The sequence below is a fragment of the Perca fluviatilis genome, chromosome 20 (genome assembly GCF_010015445.1).
Source record: "Perca fluviatilis chromosome 20, GENO_Pfluv_1.0, whole genome shotgun sequence".
NCBI classification, from domain to species: Eukaryota; Metazoa; Chordata; class Actinopteri; order Perciformes; family Percidae; genus Perca; species Perca fluviatilis.
Genome location: NC_053131.1, coordinates 6,520,689 through 6,534,653, shown reverse-complemented (window position 1 = coordinate 6,534,653; position 13,965 = coordinate 6,520,689). Strand labels below are relative to the sequence as shown.

The 13,965-nt window shown below is 41.4% G+C and overlaps 1 protein-coding gene across 5 annotated transcripts in view; it reads left to right on the top strand.

Annotated features, from left to right (window-relative positions):
* klc1a (kinesin light chain 1a) overlaps positions 1 to 13,965 on the top strand; it is a 55,692-nt gene that overhangs the window by 28,029 nt on the left and 13,698 nt on the right. For 3 of the 5 annotated variants that reach the window (XM_039785102.1, XM_039785104.1, XM_039785105.1), the window contains exons 8-13: positions 5,312 to 5,485; positions 6,460 to 6,559; positions 6,897 to 6,949; positions 8,906 to 8,973; positions 9,584 to 9,692; positions 12,394 to 12,555. In XM_039785102.1, the coding sequence (XP_039641036.1) occupies positions 5,312 to 5,485; positions 6,460 to 6,559; positions 6,897 to 6,949; positions 8,906 to 8,973; positions 9,584 to 9,692; positions 12,394 to 12,555 (666 nt within the window). The remainder of the gene's footprint in view (positions 1 to 5,311; positions 5,486 to 6,459; positions 6,560 to 6,896; positions 6,950 to 8,905; positions 8,974 to 9,583; positions 9,693 to 12,393; positions 12,556 to 13,965) is intronic. The other 2 variants (XM_039785103.1, XM_039785106.1) reach the window with 1 other exon arrangement.

The window sequence follows — 13,965 nt, the reverse complement described above, 5'->3', positions numbered from 1 at the left end:
ATCTGCACTTGTATACTTACATTAAACATGTATAATGTAAAAACATATATTGTATAAATAAAACGGGTAAAAAGAAAGAAAATAAATTTAACTTTGTCAAATAAACTTTTCAATTAAAAGATAAAGTTTAGTGCACTTAGCAGCATTTATCAAACTGCTGAGAACAATAAAATAAATTGACCATTTTAACAATAGTAGTGCTGACACACAGTAGCAACCAGCAGCATTTCTTTGTTTTGGTGTTGGCTGGGTGAAGCGCTGCCATAAGGGGGTGGTTTTCTTTTCAGCCATCAGACTTAATGACTAAAAAAGGGGGAAAATACAAGGTTAAGTTAGTATTTTTGTATAGTATCTTCTTCAAGTAATTTTATAGATAGGTATAGATTTAAAATCTAACATTTGTTTTATAAATCAGCTAATAATTCAGTGCATTGTAAGTGATATAAGGCTAAAAGGTTTCTATCATCTTCCCAAAAACTGTCCTAAAACATGTATTTTTGGTTTGTTTTGTTTGTTGACAGACAAAGCCAAATGGACAAAACCTAATTAAGGGGGAAAAACAACTTTAGGCCATATGGTCAAAATTAAATGATTTAATAATAATGTAATAACTATAACTTATAACAATGACGTATTTCACTAGTAAATTGCTATTGAACGACAAAAACAGCCACCATGGCCACTTAACACCGTTTAGCTGTCAGCATTTTAATCGTGTTTAATCCATCAGCTAGCTAATGGTAGGCTAACGTTAGCTGCTGACGAGTGTAATGTTAACTAGCGTCACATGCTGCGATGTTTCTGTTATTCTAACATTCGTTTTCGGAGCATCAGAGAGCAACGCAGGCATATCAGTGGCGCCGAAATGAGGTACAGAAATCCGCGTTGCTATTCGGTCCGGTAGATACGGCACAGGTAGTTAAGGTTAAGGCACAGGTGCCATTTTAGCACCGGGTCTACTCTGTACCAACCCTAGCAACGACGCTAGCAAAGCAAAGCCAGTCCTTCACTAGCCTATGGTGCGGTGGTCTCTTTTTAACTACAACTTCTTTCTCTGCATTGAGTTGACAACCCTCTCAAATATAGACACACAAACAGAACAAATAATAAAAGTCTCAGATCCACTGTCTGTGATTGCAAAATTCTAGTTTAATTATTGTGACATGACAGCATTACACGATAGCTATCAATATCCAAAGTAGCCGAACGTCATGTCGCCTGTTCATGTTTTTTCTCGAAGTTGGCAGTAACATGTCATACGTTTTTCATTAAATATATACGACTTATAAGAATTTAATCCTTACCGTTTTCTCCGAGGAACAGCTCCTTCCTTAGGCACTGGATGAGGTCTGCTCACTCTGCTGGTAACTGACTCTAGGGGCAGCGTGCTACGAACACGTGTTCCACAACAACAACACCAGGCTGCCCGCAGATGCGCCTGCCTATTAATCGGCTTGATATTGGCCGATGCCGATTATGTAAAAAAAGCCAAAAAATCTGCCGATTAATCTATCCCCTAATACTGTATCTGAAGTCTCTTTTATATAGGCCTAGGTGGTCCCCTAATACTGTATCTGAAGTCTCTTTTTATATAGACCTTAGTGGTCCCCTAATACTGTATCTGAAGTCTCTTTCCCAAAATTCAGCCTTTGTGCCGAATTACAGCCACTAGAGCCAGTCTCATAATGAGCTTTCCTTAGTATGTGCCATTTGTGTCTGTAGCTATTGAGGAGGAGAGAGGGGGGGCACGGTGGAGGGTGGGGGGCACGGTGGAGGGTGGGGGTGTGGCCTTGACCAACTGCCACTTTGCTTGTTTGAAAGCCATGATGTCTCTCTTTCTAATGGGTGGGCCAAATTCTCTGGGCGGGCAAAGCGGAGAAAGTGCACGTAACCTTGCTCCTTAGGGAGGGTAGAGGAAAAACTACATAAGGAGCAAGATTCCAGATTGGCCCATCTGAGCTTTCATTTTCTCAAAGGCAGAGCAGGATACCCAGGGCTCGGTTTACACCTATCACCATTTCTAGCCACTGGGGGACCATAGGCAGGCTGGGGGAACTCATATTAATGTTAAAAAAACCTCCATAAAGTGGAATTTTCATGCCATGGGACCTTTAATTTCGACTTAAAGGTGCAATATGTAATACTGACAGCTAGTGTTTAAAATAGTTACTGCAGTACAATTTCAAAATACTGGAGAGAGTCGTCTCCCCCGCCCCCTCCTCCCCAGACTCGAAGTTCAGGTTTTTTGCAAGGCTGAGACCGGAGCATCCACAACAATGTTGCTAGACGCTTGTCTCACATAGCCAGACATTACTTCACAGCAAAGTAGCTAACGTTAGATGCTGGCTATATTGACAGTCATAAAAGCCCATGCTCACGCGGAGCTCTGTACCCAACTGACTGACACACTTTTTCGGCTTTGAATTACCGTAGAAACTGCTAAAAATCCCACAACCTCGCCGTCCTCTCCACACGCCAGACAGACACACTTCCTCGTCTTAGAATTACGATAGGAACTGCTAAAAATACCACTACCTTTAGAATTACGGGAACAATCGCTAAACACACTGCAAACTCACAGTCCTCTCTTCCGGATTTACAGCCCCCCCTCTCGTGGCTTAAAATAACTCACCGTTGTCGGCTCCAGCCGCTGACGAGGCTACACGCTGTAAACAGCCGTGGCCCGCTTGCCTGGTCCTCCGGTAACGTTAGCAGTTAGCAGGGTTAGCATGGCGGCTATAGCCAGGACCAGTCGGGATCACTTCACTGGCAGTGTCTCAATTGTTTTTGCGAGTAACCAACTCGGGTACTCTAGCTATATAATTCAATGTTAGTAGCTACACGAATGTTGAAATGACATAAAATGCCCGTCCATAGTAGCTGTGATAAATTAGCCTGAAGCTAATGCTTACCTGTTCAGGAGGAAATAAGCCTTTTGGGGCTCTAAGCTGTCTCCATCTTTCAAATACATCTCCAATATTTACCAGGGGTTTGTAACACAATTGCTAGAAACATGCCGTTTTTTTGTCGGGTACAATTTATCTCCGTTGATCATGTTCGTTTGTTTGCTGCTTTCATGGCTGTACTAACCTTACAGCTGTAGCATGCTGGGTTTACGTGCTTACAGGTATATCTGGCATTCCGGCCTGGCTGTCAAGCAGGGCAGTTGATAACAACACACAGGCCAAAACACAAACAGAAATTCCATCACGGAACGGAAATTTCAAAAACAGAAAATACTGGCATTAGCATTGTTGTCAGAAAAGATAGTATTTCAACTTCACATGTTTCCTTAATATCTGATGACGCATTGGGGTCATTTTTGGATTTATTACAGTAAATATATTGCATATTGGACCTTTAAGGCCTTTCATTAGATTAGACTCATCACAGACTTGAATAGGAGTGTAAATATCAAACATTAGTTATCTTTTTCAACAGTGCATTAACGTTTTCCCAAACTTGAAGCACTAAACAAGTATTTAATCAAGTCTGTGCTCAATGGAGCAGAGAACCTGACTGTCTTCTAACTTCTTCTTCTGCTTAAATGACCTTGATTATGAAAGTGAAGCCCTACCTGCTGCTAGCTGTGTCTTTTCACTGACGTCTTTGTTGAAATATGTACGTGTCCCAGAGGGATAAAGGCAAATTTCAGAATTTCTCAAAAATCCCCATATATCAATATTTGGATAAAACCCAGAATCATTCAGTGCCCTGTAAGAAGAGGCCCTGTAGTTTAATTTTAAATGAAGGCAGTGTTTCTAAGAGCTTCCCAGAAACCACCTCAGGCTGCAGCACTTTTGGTATTTGAAGACATGGCATCCATCAATAAACACCATCAATTCCTCAGCGACCCAGACTTATGGCAATCCTTTTCCAGCTAACAATGTTTACAGGAAAGCTGTCAGATGTGTAATGCTGTGGAGGAGGAGGCGTGGGAGGCCAGGATGGAGTGAATACTGTAGGTAGCTCTGATCCATCCTGTGGATCAAAGACACCGAGAGGCTGTCAGTCTCCAACAGGGAGGGAGGTGATCCTGCAAGGGGTTTGATCTCAGAGCTCCTACAGATTTATAATTCAATAATCTGAAGCCAAAAATCCACCAAAGGACAAACAACAAGCTACTTGGTTTACCTGCAACTTGTCTCTGATACGGTTTAGATTCACACCAACTGCTTTTCTTTCTCAGTTTTTCCTCTACCCTCCCTCTGTTAATGTCCCCCTTTCCCCAGTGTTTTAATGAAGCGGTTTCTCAATGAGCAGCAGGCAGCAGAGTCGTTCTCTGACTAACCGTAATGTCCTTTTCTCTTTTGCATTCTCTCATCCTTCATCCTCTTTGGAAAGGGAAGTGCCAGAAGGAAAAAGAGTTTCAAAGTCTCAGCCTGTCTCCTCTCCTTTCCCTCTCAATTATGCAATTGTTGTTCCCTCTGTCAGTCTCTGATCTCCCTCTCTTTGCTGGTCAGTCAGACTGTGATGAAACTCTCTCTGCCACCTAGTCTCTAATGATCCTTCTGCATCTCTTTCACGCTCGCTACACTCGACTCTAATGGAGTTAAGCCTCCTCAGCACACAGGAATAGCTTACACCGCTCTCATATCCACAATAATGCAAACACATTCATTTAAAAAAAAAAATATTTCATGGTGGTTCTGCTCTTTTTGGTTGTTTTCTGTGATGAATGCTGTTTGTTGCTGCACTGATGTGTGTGTCCACTGGACTCAGCTTTTATTTAATCAAGCAGGTCAATAGTCCACAGGTCGAAATCTTTTTAGGAGACACCTCCGTAGGTTAGATCACACAGTTACAGATGTAATTCCCTATATGGCATTCCGAATCTATGGGTCTAAAATAGCGTTTAGTGTTTTGTGTAATGTTGTTAGTAATGTTGGACTCAGCCTAAACTCTCAGCAACATTACATATAATCTGTAGAAAGCAGTGCAAGGGTCAACGCAACCTGGCAAGAGATATAACAAATATTCCCAACATATTGGCAGACAGCTTTGTCTTCCAGGAAATCCAAAATTTACAAAACCAGACAAGAGTATTTAAACTGGGTTACACATTTGAACTTAAAGGTTGACGCTAAGGGAAATTCAGAGAATCAAGTAAAATCATTACCAACCAGTTATTAGTGAATGCCATAGTGCCCAAATGACTGGTTACAGGCAGGTGGTAATTCCTCAGCCTTGATAAGAGCTTTCGACCAAATGGCCCAATGTGAGACACAGGGTGTCCTCTAAAACTTGTTTGGTTTGATGTGATGACTGTTATTTTAACCCCCCCCCCCCTCACCCCTTGCTTCTGTCCCAGGTGCTGGGGAAGGACCACCCAGATGTGGCCAAGCAGCTGAACAACCTGGCCCTGCTGTGTCAGAACCAGGGCAAGTACGACGAGGTGGAATACTACTACATGAGAGCACTGGACATCTACCAGACCAAACTGGGCCCCGACGACGCCAACGTGGCTAAGACAAAGAACAACCTGGTGAGAGGGGTGCAGGCGGAGTAGGAGCAGAATTTCACTGATGATGGGGGAGGAGGGCTCCTTTTTGTCAGTTGAGGCTATTTTTAAAAATTTATAACAATAAGTCAGTTTTAATGGAATCAGGGATTGATTGCTACAGTTCATGCTAGACTTTAAACTGTGATTAAGTCATGTACTGTATGTTGGCCAGTAACACTTGTGTAAGTGGTGAACTTGCCACAGAGGCTAGATTTTAGTATGAGTGATAACTCACCAATTAAAATAAACAGTTACACTTTACTTGAAGTTATCTAGGTAAGAGTGACATGACACTGTCTTGAATGTGTCCTAAACATTATAAACAAGTCCTAAACGTTTATGACATAACGCTTCAGTCATTAAGTGTCATTCGGTTTTTGTCATGACAAGTTAGAGTTAGGGTTCATGTGTCATGACTGTGTCATGTGTTCATGACCGTGTCATGTCACTCTCATGTAGACACCTTCAAGTAAAGTGTTGCCAAATAAACTGCTTCAGCACAGTAACCGTGTGTCTTCACGAAATATGCAAGCTATCATGCTAGCCTGCTAGGCTAGCCGTCACAAGACTTCTTTTAACTCCCCTTTCAACAAAGAGTTACTGATGGGGAAAAACCTCTCCGAGCTAGTTATCAAGCTAAACTTGGAAACAAGTTCTGTCACTAAGGGGACAATAAGTTCCCACAGTTTATTTAGAGACACATTTGTGCTATTAACTCATGTGGCATAACTGCAAACCATGTCCCTTTTTGTGTACTGTAGCAGTTTCAACCCCAGCAGAGCAGGATTTAATACAAGTTTAGGGTGCAGCGCAGTGAAATGTACAATACTTTATATTTATATTTATACAAACATGGATCCCCTGAGAGTGTAATATGTTGGATAACCTCTGGCATAGTTCAAGTCTTATCATTCACAGTGTGATGCTGACTCGTTTGGTTCTCTTGTGTTCCTCAGGCGTCCTGTTACCTGAAGCAGGGCAAGTTCAAGCAGGCTGAAACTCTGTATAAAGAGATCCTCACCCGCGCTCACGAGAGGGAGTTTGGCTCTGTTGATGGTACGATATGTGACTGGATAATAAACACAAGTACACACGCACATTTCAGCCAGTATCCTCTTCTCCACAGTTATTTAAAATAACACACACAAACAAATATTTATTTCTTTGGCAACCCCCGCTGTGCTCCTCTTCTAATGTAAAGGTTAATATTTTCAGGCTGCTCTTATCTTTTATGTAGCTGTAAACAAAAATGACCTTTCAGCTGAGAAAAAAAAATGTAGTTCTTCAGAACCAGAGGGGATTCCTAAAACTGGTGCTTTCTCCTGCTTTTTATCTGAGTGAATGTCAGTACTGATTTCCTTCCTCTCATGTGTCTGACTGTGTTTCTCTGCAGATGAGAACAAACCAATATGGATGCATGCTGAGGAGAGAGAGGAACAAAGCAAGGTGAGCGAAATCGGTTGATAGAACGCAGATTGAAAACACAAAAAATATGCATAAATCATTTATACTCATAAATTGTTGTTTTGAAGTTTTTCCCCAAGATCTTTAGCCTTGTGAGACTGTCCTGATCTCGCGAGCTCCAGTTTTCCACTCGCAGATCAGTCTGCCATCTTGAGATAGAGAAAATTTGGAGCCGTTCGCCAAACGACCAGGCCAAGCAATTCAATTCAGTTCAATTTTATTTATAGTATCAAATCATAACATAGGTTATCTCGAGACACTTTACAGATAGAGTAGGTCTAGGCCACACTCTATAATTTACAAAGCCCCAACAATTGCAATAAGTCCCTCAAGAGCAAGCAGTGCGACAGTGGCGAGGAAAAACTCCCTCTTGGGAAGAAACCTGGGACAGACCCAGGCTCTTGGTAGGCGGTGTCTGACGAGCCGGTTGGGGGTGTGATGAACAGTGGCAATAATAGTCACATTAAAGATAATGGAACAGTGACTTCAATGGTAGTTGTAGTAGTTCATGTCATATCAGGGCGCTGCAGGGCGTTACAGGATGTAGCGTGGCCCAGCAGAGCAATCAGCGTTGGTTTTGAGGCGGGTTAGGTGGTGATAGACAGATGGTTTATCCAATCAGCTAACCAGTATTTTCAGACAGTGGTAGCCCTAATTCTGTTAGCTGCTCGCTAATGCTTTTTTTTCTCTTGGATCCTTCTTTTGGAATATGGACCAGGAACCTGAAATGGTGCCTTTTATTCCTAAATTCTCGTTGCACAAACGGCTAATATCCTTTACCGACATGTTGCTTGCTTGCTGAGCTAACGAGCTATGCTTTGCCTGGGGGCGGGCTTGTGGTTGTATTTTCATACGCTTCGTGGATCTCATTGGTTGATTTGGCCCGTCTATCACCAACATAGGTGATAGACAGATGGTTTATCCAATCAGCTAACCAGTATTTTCACCCCTTCCCAAAAGTTCTCCAACGGAAAGATCCCAGTGGATATGCCGAGCAAATGCGAAGCGATCCATCTGGCGGAGTCAGGTTACGCGATCTTATAATTACTTAAAAATGTGCATCTTACAGTAGAAAAATCTGACACATATTCAGTAGTTAACCACATTTAAATTCGATGCCTCTCAACGTCCGGCAGTAAGTAGTATGTAACACTGATGGCAACATTAAACTACTCCGACAGTGTTATGATCGTATTTAAAATGGAATAGGAAGGATTGACATTACAAAGAGTTGGATTAGCAGATTAAGTCTCTGTAATAACCACCCGGTGCTGATGGTGTGAGTACCCCACTTCCCTAACTAGAGGAGTTTATTTTTGTCAGGGTTTAAAAGGTTTCAGGGAAGGAATCCTGACTCGTCTGTAATCCCACCACTAAAATACCCCTTCATGGTATCTTTGATGGTATTAAAAAGAGCCTCTAGTTTTCAAATGGGTTAATTTCCATCCTTTTTAAAGCATGAGTCACTTCACGTTTTACTTCATGGTTTCGTGCTTCTTGTCCAGACTTAAAGGACATATCCGGCGCAAAATGAACCTAGGGGTTAATAACTCGTGTACCGAGTCGACCGTTCTCTGGAATATGTTTTCATGCATTTGAGCATTCAGTTCAGTTCTCTCAATTCTTTGGTTTACATGTAGGGACCCTCATTATGCTACCTTGGAAGTGTGGTGCTATTTTGAGCCTTGTTAGTGGTATAGAAATAGCAATTCTTTTTACTTTACCCATGCCCCGACGACTAAGGTAGTTTGCGATAAAACTGGTCACATTCGATTAGCATGAAAACTAATCCCAGAGAACGCTGAACTTGGTACACGTGTTATTAAACCCTATGTTAATTTTTCGCCGGATTTGTCCTTTAAAATGTTCATGTAAGTAGAGGTAGATTCCCTGAAGCACTTTGGCTGTAAACTAATGAACATGAGTTTTGTCTCCTAGGGGAAGCAGAAGGACGGCTCACCATTTGGAGAATATGGAGGCTGGTACAAAGCCTGCAAAGTCGACAGGTCAGTTTGGTTGATGAATTCAGTGTTTGAGTGAAGATGGGTGATGCTCCCAGCAGCAAACAAACAAAAATCAATTAAAATTTTTCTTTATAACAAGAGTCAAGTAAAACTCTAATAGTTCGCAGAGGGTCAGTTGGTTGTACAGCAGTGACAACAGTAATAAGACCAGATGAATTAAATACAACATATAACGAGGTTCCTGAATGATCCTGGGACCTTTTTAACACAAAGTAACCTCTACTTTGGACCCTTCATCACAGGTGGTAAATGACTGCTGGTTGTTACCAAAAAGTAACTTTTTCTTTACTTTATTTTTTACATGCCTGAAGAAGGAAAATCATAGAGAAGATTTAAGAGAAAAGTATGAAAGAATAAACCCAAATTTTGTGTACACAAACTTTTTTTCTGGTTCCTTTCTTGTTAATCATGTTTTGACCCCTCGGATTGATCCAGTGAACCCTTAATGAGGTTCCCAACCCATAAGCTCAGAACCACTGTTCTAGATTACATACAAGCATTTCTTATTCTTTGAACTTACATGTATAACACTAGTCCGCCTTCACCAGACTGATTCTCTGTGATGAGATATTCCTCCTCGTTGTTTTTGCAGCCCCACAGTGACCACCACCCTGAAGAACCTCGGCGCCCTCTACAGGCGCCAGGGCAAGTTCGAGGCAGCCGAGACTCTCGAGGAGGCTGCCATGCGTTCCAGAAAGCAGGTGTGGTCTCCGAAAGAATGTGACTAATAATACAGGGTTCCTTGCTGCGGCTGAGACGTCACCGTCCGTGTTAAAACTGCAGAGATAATGGCAGATGAAATGGTTCAGCTCAGCATAAACGGCAGACTTAAAGGCAGAAAATGCTTAATCTAGTGTAAAATTAGGGATGAGATGTTAAAGTGAGATGCCGGGAAGCCTGGGGTGCAGCTTTGAAACTGCCTCTGAGGGTGTGTTATTTATGAGACCTAATGGGGTTTCCTGGGGAGATGAGAAGTGGTGAAGCCCCGCAGCTTTCATCCTAAATTAGGATCTCCTTCCAGGATTTAATGACCAGTATCTCTTACTGGGGAAGTAACATGATACTCAAATGAAACTGGATTCCTGTGGTGGTGCTACAGTTACAGCTGGCTAGAGCTATTATGTTTTGGTAATCAAATTATAAATATCTCATACCTGTATTAGATACTCTTTGTTGAATTAAATCAATATTTAGGGCTGTAGTTTCCTATGCTGACAATGTGAAACTAAAGACATTACAGGTTTTACAAACACAAATTGCAGGATATTTTTTCTGAAATAATTCTTTTGTCATTTATGCATCATTTACTTATTATAGTGCACATACAGTATTTAATTTAAGTAGCAGAAACTTGTGAAATGTGGTCATGGTGTAACATGTAAGCAGCTTTTACAAATGCACTTGAATGCAGATGAATAAATATATGATAAGTAGATACTGACATTTAAAACAATCCATTTAAAACAGTCCATACTGTCCGGCCCAGAATGAGATTGCATTTTAAAGATTACCCACCATTTTTAAGTCTGTACAATGTGAGAGGAGGAACCTGTTAATAAAGATAAAAAAACAAGCATTTAGATTCAGATCACCGTTCAACAGTTTGTTGTCTGGTTGGTTTGTGTTTTTCCCCTCTTGAATCATTTATACTTCAGGCAGGTTCAAAGGTAACTTTGCACTGGTGTAACACTATCATTGGTCCAGCTTTAATTATGCCAGAGGCAGCTTGACTTTGCCAAATTGTTACTGGAGAGAAAGCCCACTGAATTTGCTTTCAAATGAGCATTTGTTTGATATGAACACTTCCCCCTCTTCTCAAATATGTTTTGCTTATTTTTCCTTCACTTGGATGTTTCACTGTGCAGTCTGACTCTCAGAAAAGGCAGTTTTAACATTAATTTAGTTGAACATGTGTACGTACAAGGATGATTTTGTGATGTTTGAAACCAGTTGCGGTTCAATATTAAATCTCCAAAAGTGTGATATGAATACTTATGCCTCTAGTGCAGCCTTTCTCAAACTATGGACCATGCATACTGGGCCGCGGCTCCCTCCCCAAAAATAAAATGGGCTACATAACCGCGCATGGGCTGCTGTGGAACCGCTCCATTTGATGGCGGGGGGGGCGCAGCAATGACAGGAAGGCACGTAGTGTCATGGCTCAAAGCAAAAGAGAGGTCCCCCCTCTGTTCAGGAAACTCCATCGGTATCGCCAGGTAACCCGACCGTAATTTTAAATGTAGGTAGTACAAAGTTTAGGTGCGCATTAATATTGCTACATCATGTTTAAAGTTCCCGTGACGTTTACAGTCTATGGTTCAGGCTCAAACACACGGAGCTCTGGTTTGGTTTGTATCTACTTTTTCTGTAAAATTATAATTAACTGGCTTTCAGTTAATTATATTGGTTGTGCTCAGCTGTGTGCATGCTGCGGCAGAACTGTCACGCTTGTGCTCCATGTATTTCGGTCATACTTTCGGTTATCCACCTCTGATGAAGAGCAGCATACAGCTGCTTCCCTAAACGTTGTCTCATTCAGAGACCAGAGACCCAAATGGAGCTCTGAGTCTGTCAGATGCTTCTGAATGAGATATATCAGCAGAGCAGTAACGTAATGCATAGCACACTATGGGGCAGGGGGATTTTTTTCTTGAAATATTTTTTAAATATGAGCAGAAAGTCTAATTTTATTTCTATTAAAGTCCAGGGATTTATAACAATATGCATTTGGGTTGCTAGGCCAGCTGTGATTAGTCCAGATGTCTGTGCCATCTCACCAGGAGGGCGGATACTGGCAAACTTTGGGTCACTACTCTGTATTATTGTAACTGTAAATAATTTATTAAAGTTTCTTTTTATCCCCGCAAAATTACGTAAGTGGGCCGTCGAGGATGAGGGCCAAACATTTTTGTCCAGCAGTTAAACTATTTAAATGAACAATTCCTCCATATTATAGATTATTTTTGCTTTAATCATCTCTAAAAAGGAAAGGGGGGGTTCATACAATTGGTGGTGGCACTGTAGAATACCATCCTCTGCAGCAGGAAACAACAGGTTTCTGTTTGCTGTTCAACATTTTCCTTAAAAGAAACAGTTGAGTTTTGCCTCATTTTGCTTTTGTAACTGACTTTAGTTCCTTCTGCTGGTGTCTAATGTAAGGTGTGTGAGTGTGTGCCAGGGCCTGGGTTCAATGCAGCAGGCAGTAGAAGTCTATAGCTTTAATATTAATTGGATTGGATGAATTGGTACTTGTTCCTGCCAGCTGTACAGTGTCCATGTGTGTGAAAGTGTGCTGAAGCTGCAGGTGGCAGAGGTGCTCAGCTTTTGCTTTAACTGGATCATTTTAATTGGCGTTAATTGCTGCCTGTTGTGTAATGTGCGTGTCTTTGTGTTTATTATCAGGGTCTGGACACTGTGCATAAGCAGCGCGTGGCGGAGGTCCTGAGCGAGCCGGAGGCCCGTGAGAAGCAGCGAAGCCGCGAGAGCTTGACCTCTGACACGGTGAAGTACGAAAGCGGGCCGGACGGTGGCGAGGAAGTGAGTATGAGCGTGGAGTGGAATGGGGTAAGTACAGTACACAGCCCTCGACACAATACTGAGAGTCTTCAGACATGTTAATACAACAAACAGCCTGTTTCTTTCTGGACAGAAGCCACATACAGAGAGATCAAGTCTGATAAAGTCTTGTTGAAATAAATCTATTAAGTGTATATACCGTTAGTACAGAGAGATTGATAACAGTGCAGTACCCTTCATGCAGATTATTATTTAAACTCCGGAGCATCAACTGCTTTACTTGGTTATATTTGTCTTGGTAATGTTATAAAATGGGTGTTTTCAAAGAGCAAGACATGCAGCAAGACGGTTTTCCATCAAGGTGAAGAAGAACGGTTGATTAGTAAAAATGCAATCTGAAACCTCAGGAAACAACCAGAATAATCACGTTTAATGGGTAGAAAGAGATGGATGTTTTTTTTTTTTTGTAAAAAAAAAAAAAAAAAGAAGAAGAAAGAAGTAACACCTGCCCACGAACTCCAAACCACAAATGTCTCCAAACAGCTTTCGTTTTCCATTTAAATAAAGGTGTGTTTTGGAGTCAGTGGGTAGGTGTTTGTCTTTTTCATTTATGCGGATTTCAGCTACAGTACATGTAATGTGCATTTACTACACTTCCTCTGTTGTTATTTGAAGAGGTCAGACCTGATACTCACATTCATGTGTTACTAGTACTGGTTAACCAGAGGAGACACAGGAGACCAGTTTACTATTCTTAGCTAAAGTTACAGGATGTGTTTTTGATTACGGTCTCAACATGACAGAAAATGAGCTATTGGCTATTTCTGAGTCCTAATGATGTTTGTTGAAGAGCTCCATTTAAGACCACCTAAATGTGTAGATTCAAAATCTCTAATGCGATATTCTTTCCCCTTACTATTCATTGTCTACTTTGTGTTTGACAAAAGGCATATTAAGATGAAATCCTCCTTGTTTTATCTGCTAGGTACTAAGATGTAAATGTTTCTCAGGGTTCCAGTGGTTTCTGTCAAAAAAGATACTATGAGGTTGTTACTTTGCTCCGTTAATCACGCTTATTCTAATTAGGAACCTAAAACCTGTGAATGATAGTCAAAAGAACATTTTATACTGTGCTACACTGATCATGCTGATTGACTGTCAGAATCACTCTCCTGCAGTAGCTATTGCTTGTACTTCACTGTCATCATGTGATTAATAAGTGAAAAACTGCTCTTGCCTGGATCTTAGATCTCAGAGTTGCTTCAGTCGTAGTGTTTTACATTTACATAGTGCTTTGATCGTAATAAACCACTAAACTTTCTTACAGTAGAGCTTTCCCAACTAACTCTGACTCTTAGAAATCTGCTTCCACAGCAGTAAAGCCCCTCTGGTCACACATGTTGATAACACCCACCTAACTCCCTCTGCTGCAGAGCCACATATCTAACTGAGCGGGTA